Source organism: Sylvia atricapilla, chromosome 6, assembly GCF_009819655.1.
Source record: "Sylvia atricapilla isolate bSylAtr1 chromosome 6, bSylAtr1.pri, whole genome shotgun sequence".
Taxonomy (NCBI): domain Eukaryota; kingdom Metazoa; phylum Chordata; class Aves; order Passeriformes; family Sylviidae; genus Sylvia; species Sylvia atricapilla.
Genome location: NC_089145.1, coordinates 60,239,654 through 60,258,266, shown reverse-complemented (window position 1 = coordinate 60,258,266; position 18,613 = coordinate 60,239,654). Strand labels below are relative to the sequence as shown.

At 35.7% G+C, this 18,613-nt stretch overlaps 1 protein-coding gene across 4 annotated transcripts in view; it reads left to right on the top strand.

The window, feature by feature from the left end:
- Positions 1-18,613, top strand: part of NPAS3 (neuronal PAS domain protein 3) — a 594,316-nt gene that overhangs the window by 280,958 nt on the left and 294,745 nt on the right. For all 4 annotated transcript variants that reach the window (XM_066322130.1, XM_066322128.1, XM_066322131.1 and 1 more), the window contains one exon: positions 16,488-16,570. In XM_066322130.1, the coding sequence (XP_066178227.1) occupies positions 16,488-16,570 (83 nt within the window). The remainder of the gene's footprint in view (positions 1-16,487; positions 16,571-18,613) is intronic.

Genomic DNA, 18,613 nt, shown 5'->3' with positions numbered 1-18,613 from the left:
GTACGCTTGGCTAAGCTCTGAAAATTAAGTAGAGGGTACTTTGTTATAAAATGCACTGTAATGAGCTCTGGTGGGACAGGGTCTGTTAAGTTTGAAATTACCTCAGGCCATTTGCAAAGGTCTTCTTAAAACATTTCACATCTATAAAAGTTTGCAACTAGATAAATAGCCAAAGGTATGGTTGAAAAGAAAAAAAAAAAAAAACTACAGTCCTGAAATATGCACTGGATGAAATATTAATGGTTTTAATACCAAATTGTTAAATTTATTTTAAACATTTACTATCTCAACTAATTTGTTAAACAGAAAGTTGTCAAGATGACAGCATGTAAATTTTAAGTGTTTGGTTTACACAGTTGGTTTTCTGCATATTCTTCTTACTTTTTGGTTTCTTAATCCAGACCATGCATTCATGAAACTGGAATAAATTTAGGATTCCCTCTGGGTTTACATAAATTGGTTCAAGAAGGGGTCACACTTCTCAGTACAAAAACTGTTTAAGGACTGCTGCAACTATTAGCCAATTAGCTTAATGTTACAACTAACATCCTGTACTGAGTGCTGATCTCTGGTATCTGCCTAAATAAATGACTAATATGCCTTCAATTCCCTCAGTGTTCCTCAGCTCTATGACCACTGTAATGCTTTGTGGCTAATAAAATTTGAGATTGACTAATTTATTGGGTAGCTTTACCAAAATATCCAAGTAATCCTTTATACACTCATTAGAAACGGGTCCAAAAGGAATTCTCTGAGGACTAAGTGGAAAAGTCTCCCTGGGATCAGCTTCACTGAGCTTTAGATACATTGGCACAAACCATGTGGAGGTTCTTCTGTGGGTTTAGTGCAGCAATTTATCTGCATTTTATAGTTAAACTTTCAGCATGAAGTAATTAGAGGTCCCCGAGCTTGAAATTCGTACACCTTGTTTTTTTTAAAAAAACTTGGCAAACTAAGTCTTTGATAAATGTAGTTGTATGTTTAAGCTCTATACCAAACTTCCAGATAGGGTAAAAACTCCTTCCTTTTGTTGTGGGAGGTTTTGGGTGTGGAAATGGGCAGGAGGTCTGTCTGCGGCTGAGGGTCACTCCGCGGCCCATTGTGTTGCGCAGAAATATTCACTAGTCAATAATCAAAGTACACTGTGGCCATTAAAGTACTGCACCTGTTGTCCAGATGGGCTGACAATGAACATGACACAGTCAATCATGCCTGCAGAATAGGGTGGACAGAAGGCTTTGGGGGATGTTTCCAGGGTCTTCCTCTGTTTATGCAGACCTTGACATCTCTACCATTATGTGGTTGGGCGGATCTGAGTTTGTGCATTTTAATTTTGGACTCACTCTGGGGAAGTGATTCCAAGGGGTTCCTTGGAGTTTTGTCCTTCAAGCTTTAAACTAACATTCCAGCTCTCTTTTTATTAGCTAAGAGGATTATTATTTGACAAAGAATGGAACAAGAAATTTCCTCGTGTTAGGAAATATTAAATGCCATCAACATTGTTCTAACTTTAAAGGCAAATAAAGCTTATTCTCTCTGCTAAACTTCATCTATAAGAGGATATTTTTAGAATTATGAATCATTTATTAGTTTTGGTAATTTTGTATTATGACAAGTTATTGAACACAAAATTATGTGCACTACTGCAATATGAAACATAGAATCAAAACTCACTTTCATTGAATAGCTCCTTTATAAAAGGGTTTGGGAGCAAAAGTACTTCAAATACCAGAAAAGCCCATATTCCATTTCTCATCTAAGAACATCCTTTATTGGATAAGCAGTTTAGAGAAAGGAGAGATTCAGAGATCTTACTTGAACTTGAATAAGCACTTACCCTGCACACTATTTAAAATATCCTCCTTTTTTGCTTCAGAATTCAAAATATTTTAGTTAGTTTACCAGCAGACTTAAATTTAAAATGAAACAGTATTTTTTGGATTGAGATAGGACCTACTGTGAGCATTTTTAAAGGCCCAGTTCTGTCACAGTTTTTGGAAAACAGTTTTAAAATATTTATTTATTTTTTGGAGGTAAGTGATTAGAGAAAATGTATTGCATTAAGTAATCTCCAAAGGTCCTCTTACGTTTCATACTTAAAACTCATAATGCTAAATAATTTTAATTCAGGAAACTGAAGGACAAAATTCAGAAACAATAAATCAGTTTAAATATTTTCAGGAGTTGCCAAAAAGGCTTGATGCCAGACAGTATTTTTTGTAAGTTTAATGCAGTATGATATTAACTGGGAGTATCATATAAGAGCTGGCGTTAAATGAGTAAGAAAGTAGTTTCAAACTGGAGAGTTTACAGATGCAGAAGTGTATTATTAGCAAGTTGCTGGTATTTGGTGTCTTGTCTGTTGATAATTACAGGCAAGAATGTCCAAATTAAGCATATTGCCTCTTGAAGTAATGCTCTGATGCCACTTCCTATCATTCATGTGATTCCAGAGGAAGAAATAAGCATAAATACTCATGAATGGGACCATGTGAACCTCATGAAGTTCAGCAAGACCCCAGGCAAGGTTCTTCACCTGGTCTACAAAAATTCCCAGTGTCAGTACATGCTGGAGGAGCAGATTGAAAACAGCCCTGTGAAGGCCTTAGGGATACTGGTGGAGGAAAATTTTTGGTATAAATCAGCAAGGTGCACTTGCAGCCCTGAAAGCCAGTCATATCCTGGGCTGCATCAAAAGGAGCGTGGCCAGCAGATCAAGAGGTTCTTTTCCTACTCTCTTCTGCCTGTCATGAGACCCCTCCTGTAGTATTGCATCCAGCTCTGTCTTTATTGTCCCCAGCACAAAAAACACATTGACCTGCTAGAGTGGGTCCAGAGGAGAGCCATGAAAATCATCCTGTGAAAAAAGACTGACAAATTTGAGGTGGCTCAGCCTGAAGAGGAGGAAAAAGCTCTGGGAGGCCTTATTGCAGCTTTTCAGTAAAGGGAGTTTATAAAAAAGACAGGGGAAGATTTTTTTACCAGGGCCTGTAGTATCAGGATTGTCAGAATTGTCATAGAATAAGTTTTATTAACTGTATTCCTCTCTCTGACTAGTCTCAGCATTAGTAGTGCTGAGCTCAAGCTCTAACCTGAGATCTAATAAAAAATGGATTGGGAAACGTTTACTTTTACTTTTTGTGGGATCCTAAGGTGGAGTCTGCTACAGTACAAGGGTGCATAAACCCATAACAGTACAAGAGGCAATGGTTTTAAACTGAAAGAGAGTAAATTTAGATTGGTATAAGGAATAAAACCTTTATGTAAAGGAGTGTGAGACAGCAGGCTATGCAAAGAAGTTGCAGAAGTGTTCAAAATTGGACAGGGCTTTGCACAACCTGATCTGGTGAGGGATGGTCCTGCCCACAGCAGGGGAATTGGACTAAATATCTTTGATGGCCCATTCCAACCCAAAGCATTCTATGATTCTGTGGAAGAATTGGTGGATGGTTTTGTCCTCAAGCTAGTGCTATGCCTGGCTTGTGGATTCAGTATCATGCTGTGAAGAGAGCTGGAAGTCATAAGGGTGTGAAGTTTGAACATCATAAAAAATGTCTGGTTCTATTTTCTGATTGATAGAAGTAAATTATTGTGGGCTTTCTGGAAATATTGTCTGGTGTTTATCAATGGATAAAAGTATACTCCTATGTTGAGCCTAAACTGTAATTATTGTCAACATGATACAAAAAAACATTGGAACCAAAATTTAAAAATTGTGGGAGATAGTATGTTTTCATGAATTGTTATACATATCCTACATTAATAATATGGATTTTAAGGAAATAGAATTTAAAAGCTCATATTGTGAATTGTATTGGGACACGGGATTTGATGTTATACATGGAGTAGTAGAAATTCACTTTCTTTTCTAGTGTTTACTATTACTATTTACTATTTGAAGAAGGGTTTAAATATATTGCTTTCCTCAGTGCAGAGAAATTATAACTTTTTAGGTGATTAACTTGAAATTAAGAGTAGGTTGCAACACTTTGGAGCTCTAGTATCATTAACAAATGGGCAAGAGGTTACCTCCACTTTGATGATAAGTTCTTGAACCATTGGTGAAGTGAATAGTGGCTTCTCTGGGCTGTGATTTTAACTTTGATTTTTTTTTTTTAAATTCACTCCCAGACAGGGCTTTTTGGAATAACATCCAAGGGTTTGGGGATGGGAGTTTGTATTTAGTGAGTAAATTCAAATTGTGCAGCTATTTCAATTTAGTAAGTGTCCACTTCAGTATTTTCATCCCAGTTATGTTGTCTTCTGGAGTTTCAGATGCCCAAGAAAGTGATTTCACCTCCCACAACACAGCTTTGGCTCCTCTGATCATGATGAACTTATTTTCCATAGGAAATGTGTGTGCCTGAAAGTGCCGGTTCAAGTAAGCTGGTGTGAAACAGGAAAATTAAGGGAAGAAAAAAAGAAAAGTGTGAGGGGAAAAAAAAGATGACTTGAGGTAGGGTAAAAGTGGAGTATATGAGATGGAAAAAGGGTGTGCTCAGATCTTTCAGGATTTTTATACAATGGGGTTTTGTTAACTATTAACAGCTTAATTAGAGATTAACTAAAAAATCTTCTTTAGACACAATATGTTTACAGAGCAACACATACTAGTTTAGGGACTTGAAATAGTCCAACTGTGGTAAAACAGAGATGAAAAAGTTACTTTATCTTTCTTGGGAAAGTTTCATAGCCTTTTTTTTGCACAGCTAGACCTTATCAGTGGCCATATTGACCCATTTACAGCTAGTTCACATTTCTCTTCATTTGACTATAAATACCTTTAGCTAAGCTCAAAGTATTATGTGCCAGTTGGTCAAGAGAATATTTGAACCTCCCAGAAAACATGGATAAGCAGCACCTTGTGTTGTGTATGGAACCAGGGCTGTTGAGTCCCACTTGCCTGGTTAGCTCTGCTTAGAAATAATCAAGCAGTCATAATGAGTGTCAAATAATTGATGAACATAAACAAGACAAAGCTTTTGAATTATGTTGTGATTATCTCTGATTCTTTGTTTCATAGTCTTCAAAATATTATTTCCTTTAGAAAACTGTTTTGATTTTCAGTCTATTTCTGCCATTCACTTTTTAGTCATGATTTTAGTCATGATTTTTTTTCTGAAGCCATCATTCATGAAGATAAGCCTTTCTCTTCAAAAGCCATTTGTCCATGAGCTGTCACAGCAGTGTGTCTTTTCCTCTTCCAGCCATGTAAGTTCCTCTTCATTCCTCAGATCCTTCCTCTCCTGTAGAAGGTAGAGTCAATATTATGACAGAAGTCTTCTTAGAAAAGCTTGAAGCAGAATTTTTCAGTGATACTTTTGAAAAATTTGGGGCAGCTTTACTCAATAGTAATTTTTTTCTCGATATTATTTGAAGAGAGAAGTAGAATATACCTTGCAATAATATTGCATTTGCAAGGCCAAGCCTTTGCTTTGAAAGGCTTGTTTGTCAGTATTCACAGAAAACTTGCTGCATTTCTGACTTGTCCCACTAAAACATTGTTGAGTGGAATCTTTTTTTTATTTTACAATCAAATTTCTCAGATTTTCAGATATTATTAACAAAATACGATGTTTGATTTACGGTAGGCAATTTAAAATAATCCAAACACCCTTAAGCTATCATATTCACAACAAAAAATGTCAGCATTACAACTGTCTTTCAGGAGGTTGCTTAAAAAATAGAAGAAAAGTGGGTAAATATTATCAGGCGTAACTTATCTGTTTTTCTGCAGGATGCATGAAAGTTGTGGGTGACTGAAAAAGAGGTGCATTTTGTCTTGATTTTGAGCAGTCTTCATTCAACTCTGTATTTTAGTTTAAGTATCCTATTGTATATCTTACTCTAAGAAAAGTTTTCTTGTCTGTTAAATTAATGAGCTTGATTTAAAAATTACATAGTTGTGTAAATCTAGTTCTTCAATTGGACTAAGCAGAAAGAACAAAAAGAAATATGTTTAAGAATTAAAAGGTGATGTTGGAAAGCAGTAAAATACACTTTAAGAACTTAAATAACATCATTTCAGTAAAATCTCAGCTCAGATTGTTGAATTATTGTATCAAGCAAATTTTTCTCTTTATAGCAAATGCATACTTGTATTATATTAGGTTGGGTCTGAATATTAAAAGTAATTCTTGAACTAACCAAATGCAATACATTATCAGTGTAATTGTAAAATTCTTAAGAAGAAAGAAACAAAAATATATTTATCAGTGCTAATAGAAAGTGCAAAAGAGTTGGTTTAAAGACAGTGTTATCTTGCAAAATAAAACTTTGCTCCCAAAGTCAAGGTAACCATCTGTGTCCATGTCTGACTGTGTGGGCAATGAATTCTGTCTGATGCCTTTAAGTTCATTTGCAAAAGAATAATAAAATATCTGGCTACAATAACACCCTGAAGTTTTATGTTTAAGGTGTTCAAGATATATTTTGAATGGTGAATGCCTTTCTTTTTCTCTTATTGCCAAACAGACTTGACTTTTTCAGGTAGCAAGTGTGAATTTTAGCTATGGTATAATCAAATAACAGAAACGTTTTCCCTCACTGCGGAAAGAATCTTCAGCTAAATTAATTCCTGATGCTAATGAATGCAACTCTGATGAAGTAAATGCTGTGTCTACACACGTTCTCTTTGGCTGTAGAATTTTCTTCCTGTTTTCTTCCTACTAAGCTCTCACTTCCATTACCATTCTGCCTTCTGAGCAAATGTCTTCTCTATTTCCCTGTTAGGCACTCTTCAAAGGCAAAGGAAACTGGACTTTTCTTACATGGCTTTTTAAAAAGATTTGTTAGCAAATGAAGGGGGAAACACCTTGTCTTATGTGCTGGAGCTGATAATAACAGAAAACATGTTAGCCTAATTTATTTCAAGCTCATTCAGCATGAGCTGTATGAATTCTTTTAATCTTAGCAAACACTTAAAGACTACATCATATTTCCAGTAAAGATTTAACTATTCTTCTTACTAGTCATTGGGATTTCCAACAGATTCTGTTTCCTTAAAAACTGCTGAAACAGATTACAAGTAGTTAGTGCACTTAACTACATATATATTAAGAATACAATCCAAAGTGCTGGATGTGCTGGAAAATCTTTCTCACAGGGGCTTTGGATCAACTACTCTTTTTTCTTTCTTTTTTTTTTTAATTAATATGCAGCAACGCTTTTGAAAAGAAGCAGTTTCATCTTGTAGTTTTCATGACTTAAAGTGTCATACTATTTCCTCTGAAGACTGCTTCATCAGGACTTGGGGATTTCCATTGCAGCTTATGCATGGTCATTTTTCAATCCTCAGCAATTCCAAAATGCTATTTTAGTTCTTATAAGAGTCCTTGATGAAAATTTCTAGTGAGAAATTGAGAACCATTTGCAGTAGATTTTTAAAACTTGTTGTGGTTCTACTACAGATGGTCTTGGTAATCTCCTTAAATTTCTTCAGTTATTTTTTGAAATCACCAAATTCTCTATAGTTGCATTTTCTTACGGTCTCTCTTATGAACAGACAGAAGCCGCAGCTGGAAGACAAGTAAAAATAATTGACTGGTGGCACAGTTGGTTCTTACCAGAATCCTCAGTTAATTACACGGTTCAGTTTTGGCAGAGGATAAAGATTTCTTCCCTGAAATTGTGGATTGATTACGGACTTGTACCCAGTCTCCTTTCATTTATGAATCTTCATTAAATCTTTTCTGACTAACTCACAAAAAGGAAGGAAAAAAATCTACAAACAAATACACCACCTACATGTGTCAGTCATAAAGCCAAGTCTGTAGAAGTAGGAAAGCCCTAAAGTCACCTTAGAAGCAGAAACAACTTTAAACAGTTGGATTCATTTCAGTATGTCACTTACTTTGGTAGAATAATGATGCTTTAGTCAGTAATTGTCTGGTTATATCATAGCTGGATTTTATATTCCAGCAGTGGATGGGGCTCCTACGTTTGCCAACAGCAATATTTGATATACTTTCCAATTTTTAGTGTTCATTTAACATAAAGAGATCTTTCTCAGCGTTTTTCATAGCTGAGTATGTGTATGGAGGGTTCTTTTACTTAGCCTGTGACTGTAAGACAGACAAAAAGTGAGTATGGCAGAAATGCAGGTGAGCAAGACCTACAGTGACTTATGTCATCAGGCACTGGGTTTTCCTTCTCACACCATGTAGTGTTCTATACCTGTAATGAATTTAAATGACTTCTATCAAATGTGAAATCTGTCTTATTTTTAGTGTATGATACCGAGTGTGGCACATATTACCTAGTTCACTAACATCTAAAGCTGTTAGTTTCTAAAATTACGATCCAGTTGCTGTCAGAAGAGGTTATATGTATTTCTCAAAGAATTTCTTTAGGGGGTGATTTCAGCCATGTAGCAAATGGTTGGCTTCCTGTGCAGACACTTGGCAGTGATTGCACAGTCCTCACAGAATACAGTCAGTATCCTAGCCCACTCACAGTGGAATACTGGAATCTTCAAGTACTGTGGCTATAACAATAGAAGTTCATAGATAGAATAAAAGTTCATAGAATGAACTAGATAGAAGCTAATAGAAAGAATGCTAGTTATAAAGCATCTTATTAAGTGCTTTCCTTATTCATTTACTTTCTCGTTACCACAGATGAAATAAATATTGTATTTTTTTGTCTGTCAGGAGTTACATTTTACTGCTGAGGATTGGAAAAAAGTGAAGTTTGTCATTAAAACAATGCAGAGAGCTCACCAAAATCACAGGAGAAGTATGGAAAGAAGCGAGGGTTGTGCAAGAAAGCAGACTTTAGTACAGAAGGGTCTAGCAGGGGAATCTGGATATGTTTCAGTGTTAGTGAAAACAGGGAAGGATGTGAATTACAGCTTGCCAATTTTCAACACACCACTGACTAAGGCATTAAAAGGCAATTGTATTGGCTCTAAGAAGGAGAGGCTCACTTGTTTTGTTCACAGAAAAATTCTGAAAGGCCACTGCCAAAATTTAAGACGACAAAAGAAGGGGAGACATAACAAAGCAGGATTTTTTTTTTCCCTTGACTTTCAGAAATATATTACACCTTGCTTCATGTAGCTAGAACAGCTTTTGGTCGCCTTGACATCCTAGTGGCATGTGAAAGCCCTGTGGATGGATGGAGCGTTAGATTGGAAGTAATAAGGTTGTGCCTGACTTACCTCCACATTTGTAGCAGATGTTACAAATGTCATAACATGAACCTTTGGGATCAGACTGGAGGAAAGAAAGAAAAAAAAAAAAAAAAAAAAAAGGCAAGACAACAGATGTAGGCCTCTTAGTTTTACCAGCAAGTATAGTCTGACACTATATAACACTGTTCTGACTCGATGTTAATACCCTGTCCTCCTCCTGAGAATGGAATCAGTGACACCAGCCATTTCTGTAGCACTGGAGCTGTAAGGGGGTGGCAGCAGTTTTCTACTCAGAGGAACTGTGATACTGGTTTAAAAATAAGACAATAGAACCATTATTCCAATATGGGTCTTACTGTGGCATCTGAGTGAGTAATCCAGACTCATCACTCATTTCTTCACCCAGTCATAATGTTTATGCATTTTTTTCTGCTGGTAGAGCCAAATCTCTTGGGGTGGATATTTATCTAAAGGACTGATAAATTCCTAGGTTTTAAGCCCTTGATTCACCCCACCTTTGTGTGTCCCTCTCCCTTGCCTCACTCATCTGTCTTTACTTCATCTTTCTCTTCCATGCTTCCGTAGACTTTTTCCCAATCTCCTTACAGCAGAGGGATTTTCTGGGGAGCTCCTATCCCACTTTAATAAATTTTCTTCTGCTGCTACTGATTTGAATTGAAAGTATTTGTTCTTTCTGCGTTGTCCTCATGTTGGAGTGACTGTATGAAGTTATTTATTCCTTCTATTTCTCACTAGTTCTGGCCAATGTTTCTGAATTTCATGGGAAGGGAATAAAATAAATGCAAGTGTATGGACCCTTGTATTTTTTTTCCCCCTGTACTTCAATTTAAAGCAGGGGTGATTCTGTCTGCCACATCACTCCCTCAGGTGCTGCCATTCTTGAACTGGAGGCTTTGCCCTCTCCCTGAAGAATTTCATTGTCAGGGAGAAGAGTGGGGGTTCTCCCATGAAGAATTTTAATCACCCTGTCTGTAGCCCTTTTGAAGGAGGCACAATAGTTCCTATAGTAACTACTACAGTGTGGGAGAAAGGCCAGTGCTCCCGCCCCCAGCCACAGATGGAGAACTCTCTTTGCTTAGATGACTGGAAATTCTTGCACAGAAAAGATTTCATCCTTCGCAGTGAACACAAAAAAAAAAAAAAAAAAAACAACCCTCTGAAATAAACTCTTAAATGTACAAGTATGTGCTAATTAAGAAACAGCGCTAGTTATCAAGGAGAGAACACAAAATATACTTATTTTGTTGTGGGATTTCTAATTTTTAGAAGTTCAGAAAAGAGGGTAAAAAGAGAGAGATTTAGGACTTAAGGAACTTTGTCTCCTCCTCCCACCCACCCTACCCCCACCCCCTAAAGAACAAATCCTGTGGGAAGGAGCAGACCTATAAACCCAATGAAGGTAATTGGAGAAGGAAAAAAACAGATGAAAACTTACACTATGACAGTTACTTATCTTGTTTCGTTTTTCCATTAATTTTGAATGTTTCTCAAGGGAGAAACATATTATGTCTTCAAATCCAGCCATTCCAGTTCAATTACCAAGTGGTATAATGCCTTCTGCTTTTTTGACAGCATTTTGATTTGATCAGATTTAAGTTATTGAAACTAAAAAAGCTATTTTAAAAAAGTTTAAAAAGTACTGATCAACTTGAATTTGAAAAGCAAGTTTTACTAAAATTCCTTTTAATTTTTGGAGCTTTCTCAAAGATGAGTGACTGACAATAGTAAAGCACACCTGTAATTGTGCTACATAATACTTTCATTAATTAACCAGTTCATTCTTGACAACTAATAGGTTACTCCATGGAAAGTTTAGGTTTACTTTCTCAACCATGGATTCCCCAATAATGAATTCATGCTCTTTACCAGTGACCAGCAGATGGATATCTAGAATATGAGGCATTCTTGTACACAAAAATACAGATTTGAAGTGCTGTTGTTAGCTTTGTAAGTTGAGTATCATATATTGCATTATACATCTTTGTATGTAGTCCTTTGTGACAAATTTGTTCTGATACTTTATTGCTGTGATACTTCATTGGTAATGGCACAGTATTAATGATTCCCATAGCTTTACTAAACCAAGACAAAATACCTTTCCACATATGCTGCTGCTCCATCTAAGATTTATTTCTTCTTCCCATCTGTGAAGGTGGATAAGAGGCCTAAATTTTGGATCTTATGATGGCTTACAGTGAGGTAACTGGTGACGTGATTGAACTTCTTTGGATACCATTTTCAAATCAGAGGGCAGCATCTCTGCTTGCATCATGCATCTTATCTCACTTTAGATCAGGATTTGAATGCCAAATGTCCTCAACTTCTAGGCAGATGGGTTCTCTCTTGCTGGAGATTTCTTTTAAAACTTAGAATCAGTCTTAAATGGAATAGCAAGGAACAATCAATGGGAAAAATATATTCATCACAAGGTATTAAACATGAGGTAATTAGTTTTTTTAAAAAACGCTTCTGTGAATGTTAACATGCAGAAATACTGGAGTGTAATGCTGATATAAATTTCAATCTTCCCTGAGACTGAATCCTCTGTTGTTCAGTTTAGCCCTGCAGTCAGCATCTCTGTCTTTTCATCACAGCTTTTAAAAAATTCCAAATTAATCAATGTTTCATCAGAAAGCCCCAAGATTCCAAGATGACATTGCACCTCTTCCTGTAAAAACCACCTAGATTGCCACATTCACCACCATTTTCTTTCATGAATGTTTGGAGTTGTTCATAGAAAATCACAAAAGATGTATTTTCATCTAGAATCTACTCTATACCAAGGAAAATATATTAGAAATTGTATTGCCATTTCTATAGATCTTTCTTTCTACTCTGAAACAAAGCAAAAGGTAACATTTGGGGAAAGAATATTTAAAATGTTATAGCCACACTTACACACACTTTGCCCATAAAATCGTCAGACCACTGTGCTCCTTATGCTCTCCCCTCTGACACCATCATAAATTTTGTTGATACCTATGGGCAAAAATATTAGCCAACACTATTTGTTGAAGCTGCTGTGTAATTAGCCGGATAATGGTTATATATTTTGTGAACAAAGCTGGTAATTTTCTTTTTTGGTTGGGTGTTTATAAACTTTCATATTTATGTAGATCTGCTCAGTCTTTGCTAATTAAAGTTTGACTTTATTAGCAGTCATAATTAGAGCTCTTCAAGATGAGCTCTGCCTCTTTATAATTCTTCAGACAGCAGATTGTCTCAAAGGTTGTAGTGTGGTGGCCCTACATCCGCCTCTGCTTCCAACTGTACAGAAAGTTCTTAGCAAAATCAACAAAATTGAATAAAAAGTATAAAGACTTTGGGACTAATTAAGAAAAATATTTTGTGAGTAAATAAAGGTTAAGGGAAATGAATTTAAAAGTTCAGTTTAGTTTTTAAACTATTATTCAAACAACAGAATTTAAAAACTCTTTGAATTGTCCAAAACTTTCATGAGGGGTGTCATGCAAAGACTTTAGGGGAGCCTGATGACTGCGATCATGTTTTGCTCTTCCATTCCTAGTGATCAAAGAATAATGCCTGTGCTTTATTAGAGCTCTATCTTCACCAGTGTGGCCACAGTGCACATCAGTCTTTGGTCTGTGCTCCCACACCTTGGAACTGTGTTTAAGAGGAAATCCTTCCTCTTCAGGATGCACAAGAATCTTTGGTAGGCTGTCTACATTTTTCTCTTCCACAGTTCCCCACTTTTTGTAGCACAGTTGCAAATGCTCTTGAGGTTGCATTAAGCATGCTTAGACTGCCCCCAAGACACTCTGAAAGGGAGGTGGTTCTTCCTTCACCTCATGCATAGCCAGATTAGTCACTGAGGGAGAAATTTTAAAGAGGAACTGTTTAAAGCTGTTAGAATTATTTTTTTTTTAATTGGAATAATCTTATGCCAGGAATAGACACGTCAGTTTGGATAGTGAAGGTCATAGTCCAATGCCATGGAAAGTAAAACGTTTTCGAAGACACATTCTTCTGCTCCAGCATTACAAAGTGCACATGTGAAAGCAATCTTTCTATCTTCTTGTCATTATTAAAAGTCAATATTTAGTACAAATATTGTTTCATGCAACTTTTTGATTAATTTGTGCATTCAAGTGTTAAACGTTGTCAACTAAATGTAGGCACTACAAAATATGACCACATGTGGAAAAAGTCTGTTCAGAGATGTTTGTTCATACCACTAAAGTAGGAGAAGCTCAGAAGAATTTAACCTGGGTTTAGAACTTGTTTCCAACTCCTTCTGCAGTTTGGTACACATCCTTCAGCCTTCACATCTTCATTTTCCCTGCTTCCTGTAACTCAAAGGAAGAAATTTATTTCATGCATTCAGTATTTTGTTTCGGTGGGGAGTCTGAATTTAAAAGGGAATCTACATTTTTTTTAAAAAAATATGTGCATCCACACCTTTAGGTCTGTGAAGGTTGCTGAGCTACTTTGATTTATAGATGTTATGAAATAAATCTTAAATCTCTCGCTTTTCAAGTTTTCTGTGAGTGGCTGAGCTGTGGCTGCTGATGGTTCCATCCACAGGGTGAGAGATTTAGATGACTGGTTGTGGCTTGTGTGATGGAAGCCAGTTCAGTATTTATAGTTTATGTTTTGAAATTTTGGAATAAAATAACATTGGGCCTGCTTTTTAATCCAAACGTTTCAGTCTATGTCTTCCTTTCGTCGATTGGCATGCCGACAATTCATTCAATACAAATAAGAGGGTTTGTGCTGTGACTGTGAGATTGCCATGTTTCTGAAAGGTAGAAATGTGGTATGCACTTATATACCCAAAATAGCATATTTTTTCCGCTGCAAAGAGGTATCAAGAAAACTTGAAAGCTCAAGTGAGTAAAATAAAAAGACTGAATCCAGTTGATCAAATAATTTAAGTTTCCCTTGTTCTATGTTTGTCTCAGTATTCTTATCTCATTCCTCAAAATATTGAGAATGGTAGTTATGGAAATGCAAATAAAGTGTATATTTAATATTTATTCATTTATTGAAAAAGAGTTGCAGCATGGCTACCAGAAACATAATAGTTTTCTGTATAATCTATAATTCTGGTTGTAAAATTAGGAACTGTCATCACCTGACTAAGAGCAAGACACACAAATCCAAGAGTTCTAGTGCTAGAAAAATGTCAGTGAACTGAATGGGATGAAAGTACTACAAGATAGTTGTCTCATATGTATTAGCCACAAGTATGCAGTCATCAATACAGGATTTAACTGGCAAATTTTAAAGCTAAGATCTGACCCTCTCTTGTTTTCTAGTTAATTCACTGACCTTAAAGCGATTTCATTTGAGGTATAAAACTGGCAGACCCAATTGTGAAGGACAGATGACTTACCTGTAAGTGTCATTTAAGGTTCAAGATACTGTTATAAAGACTGTTGCACTGACTTCAGGCACTTCATTCAAGTCATGATATTTAAATGCTAAAAGCCCTGCAATTGACATCATAGAATTGGATTCAATAAGAAATGGATACATTTAAATGGTAGGGGATTGTAATATGAGGATATGGACAGGAAACAGAAAATTAATTGAAAGGTAAATTCCAAATAGTGGTGTGTTCAGACAATGTGTGGAAAATATGACACAGGCTAGATGGGTCAAAGAAGGGGCCTGAAGGATTTCAGGGAGCTGTCACAGGTTGACATGTTGGGTGATTTTTTGGTCTTTACAACGCTCTTATGGAGACTACGATGAAGCAATGTCTAGCAAGCCAAAACTTAATTTGCTGTTTTGTTTCTGAAAGATCGTAAATGAAATAACAAAGCATCATGCTGATGACAATCACGATCAGAATACTGAAAATCTTTACGGTGCTTGATTTTGTTTAGTCCCACAGCTAAAGCTAAAGTTTTTCTAAGAAATACAGTCTTGAAGATTTTTTTTTCCAAGATGTATCTGTGTATGTCCTTGAATATGAGAAAAGCGGAAGACTTAGAAAATAGGAGCTCTACAGCAGTCCCCATTTGTAATTATGAGCTATTGCCTGACTCTATTAGCAATGAAGCTACCTGTTTGCCCAGTATAAATAGCTTAGAATTTCCTGCAAGGAAATTACATGAAACATCAATAAGAAATGATATTACATTTTCAGGTCAATGTGACTATCATTATTTGGCATTTATCTTTTCCTGCTGATATCATGTTTGGCAGCCAGTATCACAGAGGACTAAGGAATTGTTGCTCCATATTTTGTTTCCGTTGGTGTTAAATTGGCCAGTTCAGTAATGGCAGTCATTCATTCTGCTTGTTTTAGTGGGTCCTTGATATTTCATTTTTCTTATCATACACTCTAAAGACAGCAATATGTGAAGATGGACTAGTGCTGTGATGGTTTCAGAGGCATTAGTCTCTCATCAGGGTCTTGGCATGTAAATGCTTTTGTACACATTTTAGAAAGGTGCAGAAGGAACTTGGCCTCTTGTCTTGGCAATGGATATGCCTAGTTTTGTCACAGACACAGGAAAGGAATCTTCCTGTGCCTTCTTTTCTGTGCTTTGGCTTACTCTGCTCATGTGGGAAAGGTAGCCTAACCTAAGACGAAAATTCAGCTCACAGTAGATGGCTACATTTGGTTATGTGCAGATTTAATTTCTAGCTTTGTGTTGCTGGCATTTAGAGTTTTAAAAGGATATTAGTTTGGTGATTTCTCAGCCTTTTTTTGCAGCCACTGCTGCCTTTGAAGCATAACTACCTATTACTCACTTTGTACTTTTAAAGTGTATAATTTAAAAGCTGAAGTTTCAAGTACCTACTCCAGGAACTAACGTGGATATCTGGGATACTAAAATACTTCTCTACACTGAGCAGAACTTTGATTTGAATACATACTTTACCAATGTTGGCTTTTTACTGTTGTGTTTATTTCATTTTCATTTCAGATAATAACATGTTCAGATAAACCTCTCAGATAAACTAGTAGAATAAACTTCCTAATTCATGTTTAGTTCTTATCCCCACATTTCAAAACATTTGCAATGTGTGTAGCCTCTTTTTCAATAGTATTTTTCACTAAATTCTGCATGCTTTCATCACTGTAAACTTACAGAGATTTGAGATATATCTGAACAAACAAGTAATTTCCAAATTCATTGGACATTTAAATAGATTTGCTTTAAAAAAATCTCTTTTTTTACAAATTCGAGTCTTAAATTACATATTAAATTACCAAATTTATATTCTATGTAGGAGGCAAAAATTTAAATTAACACTGGTATATTAAGATGCAAAACATTTAAAGAGTTAATGTCAGTGATGAGGATGCATGAGAAATGAATGTGTAGACCTTACAACATAACTGTTTTTTATTCAGTTATAGGTGCCCAGCGCAGGAGAAGTCCCAGTGCCCTTGCCATTGAAGTATTTGAATCACATTTGGGAAGTCATATTTTACAGGTAAAAAAAAATGGCTTTTCCAAGAAAAGTAAAAATATCTACCTAGTCATATTTCTGCTGATAATTTGAATACTATTGTTGACAGCACTTATACTGATGAGATTATTTTTTATTCTCATAATTTTTGATTTTGAAAGTCCATTATTGGGAGACTGTTAATGAGAATGAAGGCAAGATTTTTGCTGAATCACAATATTTTGTTGTTTAAAATTGTGCAGTAGGTGTTTGCTTGCAGAATGCCCTTATGCATTTGTGTGAATGTGTGTACAAACCAGTATTTTGTGTTGGTGACTTGTCTTATGTCATGTATCAATTTAGGGTTGAGGGGTTTTTTCCCCCCACTTTAGTTTATGAGCACTGCTTTTCTCCATGATATCTCAGTTGTCACAATTATATATCACAAATCTGGGGGAAATTGCAGAGATTAAAAAATGAATAAAATCATGTCTCTTAGGTGTGGGCTGCAAACTGGTCTGGTATTATTGAGCAAGTTTATCACATGACACAAGTCATCCTATTCCAGGAAGACACAACTGAAAAACAGTGACCTGATAGAAACATTCTTGTGCATGATCTATTTTGCCAGGGTTACTACAAACTTTCTTCGGCTGAAGTGATCAAATGTGGAGCACAAGCAATTAAGAAGAAAATGTGATGTGCTTTGCAGTAAGGCAAACCAACACTATGGAAATAAAACCCACACAGTCTTTTCCAAGTGTGGCACTGAATAACTGCTCTTATTTAGCAATGTACACAGCTTCTCAATGCAAATATATTGTCTGGTGTATTATCTTTTGAGAGGTACAAGAGAGGTAAATTAGGATATTATCATGAGAAATATTCCACTTAATTTGAAATGATTGAGAGCTATCTCTCTGTACTAACTCAGCTGTGGTATTCAAAAGCACTATAGATAATGTCAGAATTTTCATGTCTTTATAAAGTAACTAAATGCAGAATAGCAACAAAGATAATTTTAGGAAAACATTAAATTAACTAGTAGAATTAATTTCTCTTTGGAGCAAGAATCATGAATGAAATTATTTGCTTAGTTGTGCGCTCTTGGCAGAGGTCTAGGTCAAGTTTTTGATTCTGTAAGCAAATACTTTTGTTGTAGTTATTGTGTCAGAGATCTGCACCAGGTATCTACAGTACTGTGTTTGCATATTAGGCAGGAATACTGCTGTGCTGTCTCATACATGTAGAAAAAAAGTTAGAAATCTAGCAGTTTTGTGATATGTCAGTTTGTGGAGTTTGTCAGTATGTTGAGTGTGTAAACATATCATATATTCTAAAGGTATGGTTTTTACCATATTATTTATAATTCAAATATAAGTAAAACGTCATTGAGACTTTATTTACACTCTTTAGATATTAAGTGTGACTCTAATGGAGGAAAATGAAAAAAACCTAGGATGGCTGCTTTGAAAACTACTTGATATTTGAGTTTTTCACTCACTGTGTATTAAAACAATTGGTGACTTTTATACTTGCTTTTACTAGATTCCACTTATGGGTTGTTGGGATTTTTTTGTGGTTTCTTTTTTTGGGAGGGGCAGGTTGATTTTTGCTTTTTTTTTTTTTTTTTTTTTTTAATTTATTTGTGGTAAATTAAGGTGTTTTCAGGATGTAGCTTCATCATACTACTACTAAAGAAACCCCTCTATTGCACTTGTACTCTAAACTGAGGATTTTAAATCAAAATTACCATCAGCCTGGTACTGAGCATCTGTTGAGGTGTGGCCTTTTCAAAGAAGGTGATGCTTTTATCAAAGTTCTCCCATGAATCTCTCTGTTGATCATAGGAATTTCCACTCTGATATTTGTGTTGGTGATGGATAAAGGACAGTATGAATTAACAGTGGTGACAGCTTTATCATAAGATGTTAAAATTTTGTCTTATTTTAGCAGAGCTATCAACCCTTTTTTTAGAAAAACCTAGGTCATACATTCAAATGCACCATTTCTAAACAGATCAGAATGAACTTCAAAGTACTGCCTCGTGGTCTAATAGATAGAAATATAATCACCAGAAGACAAGAT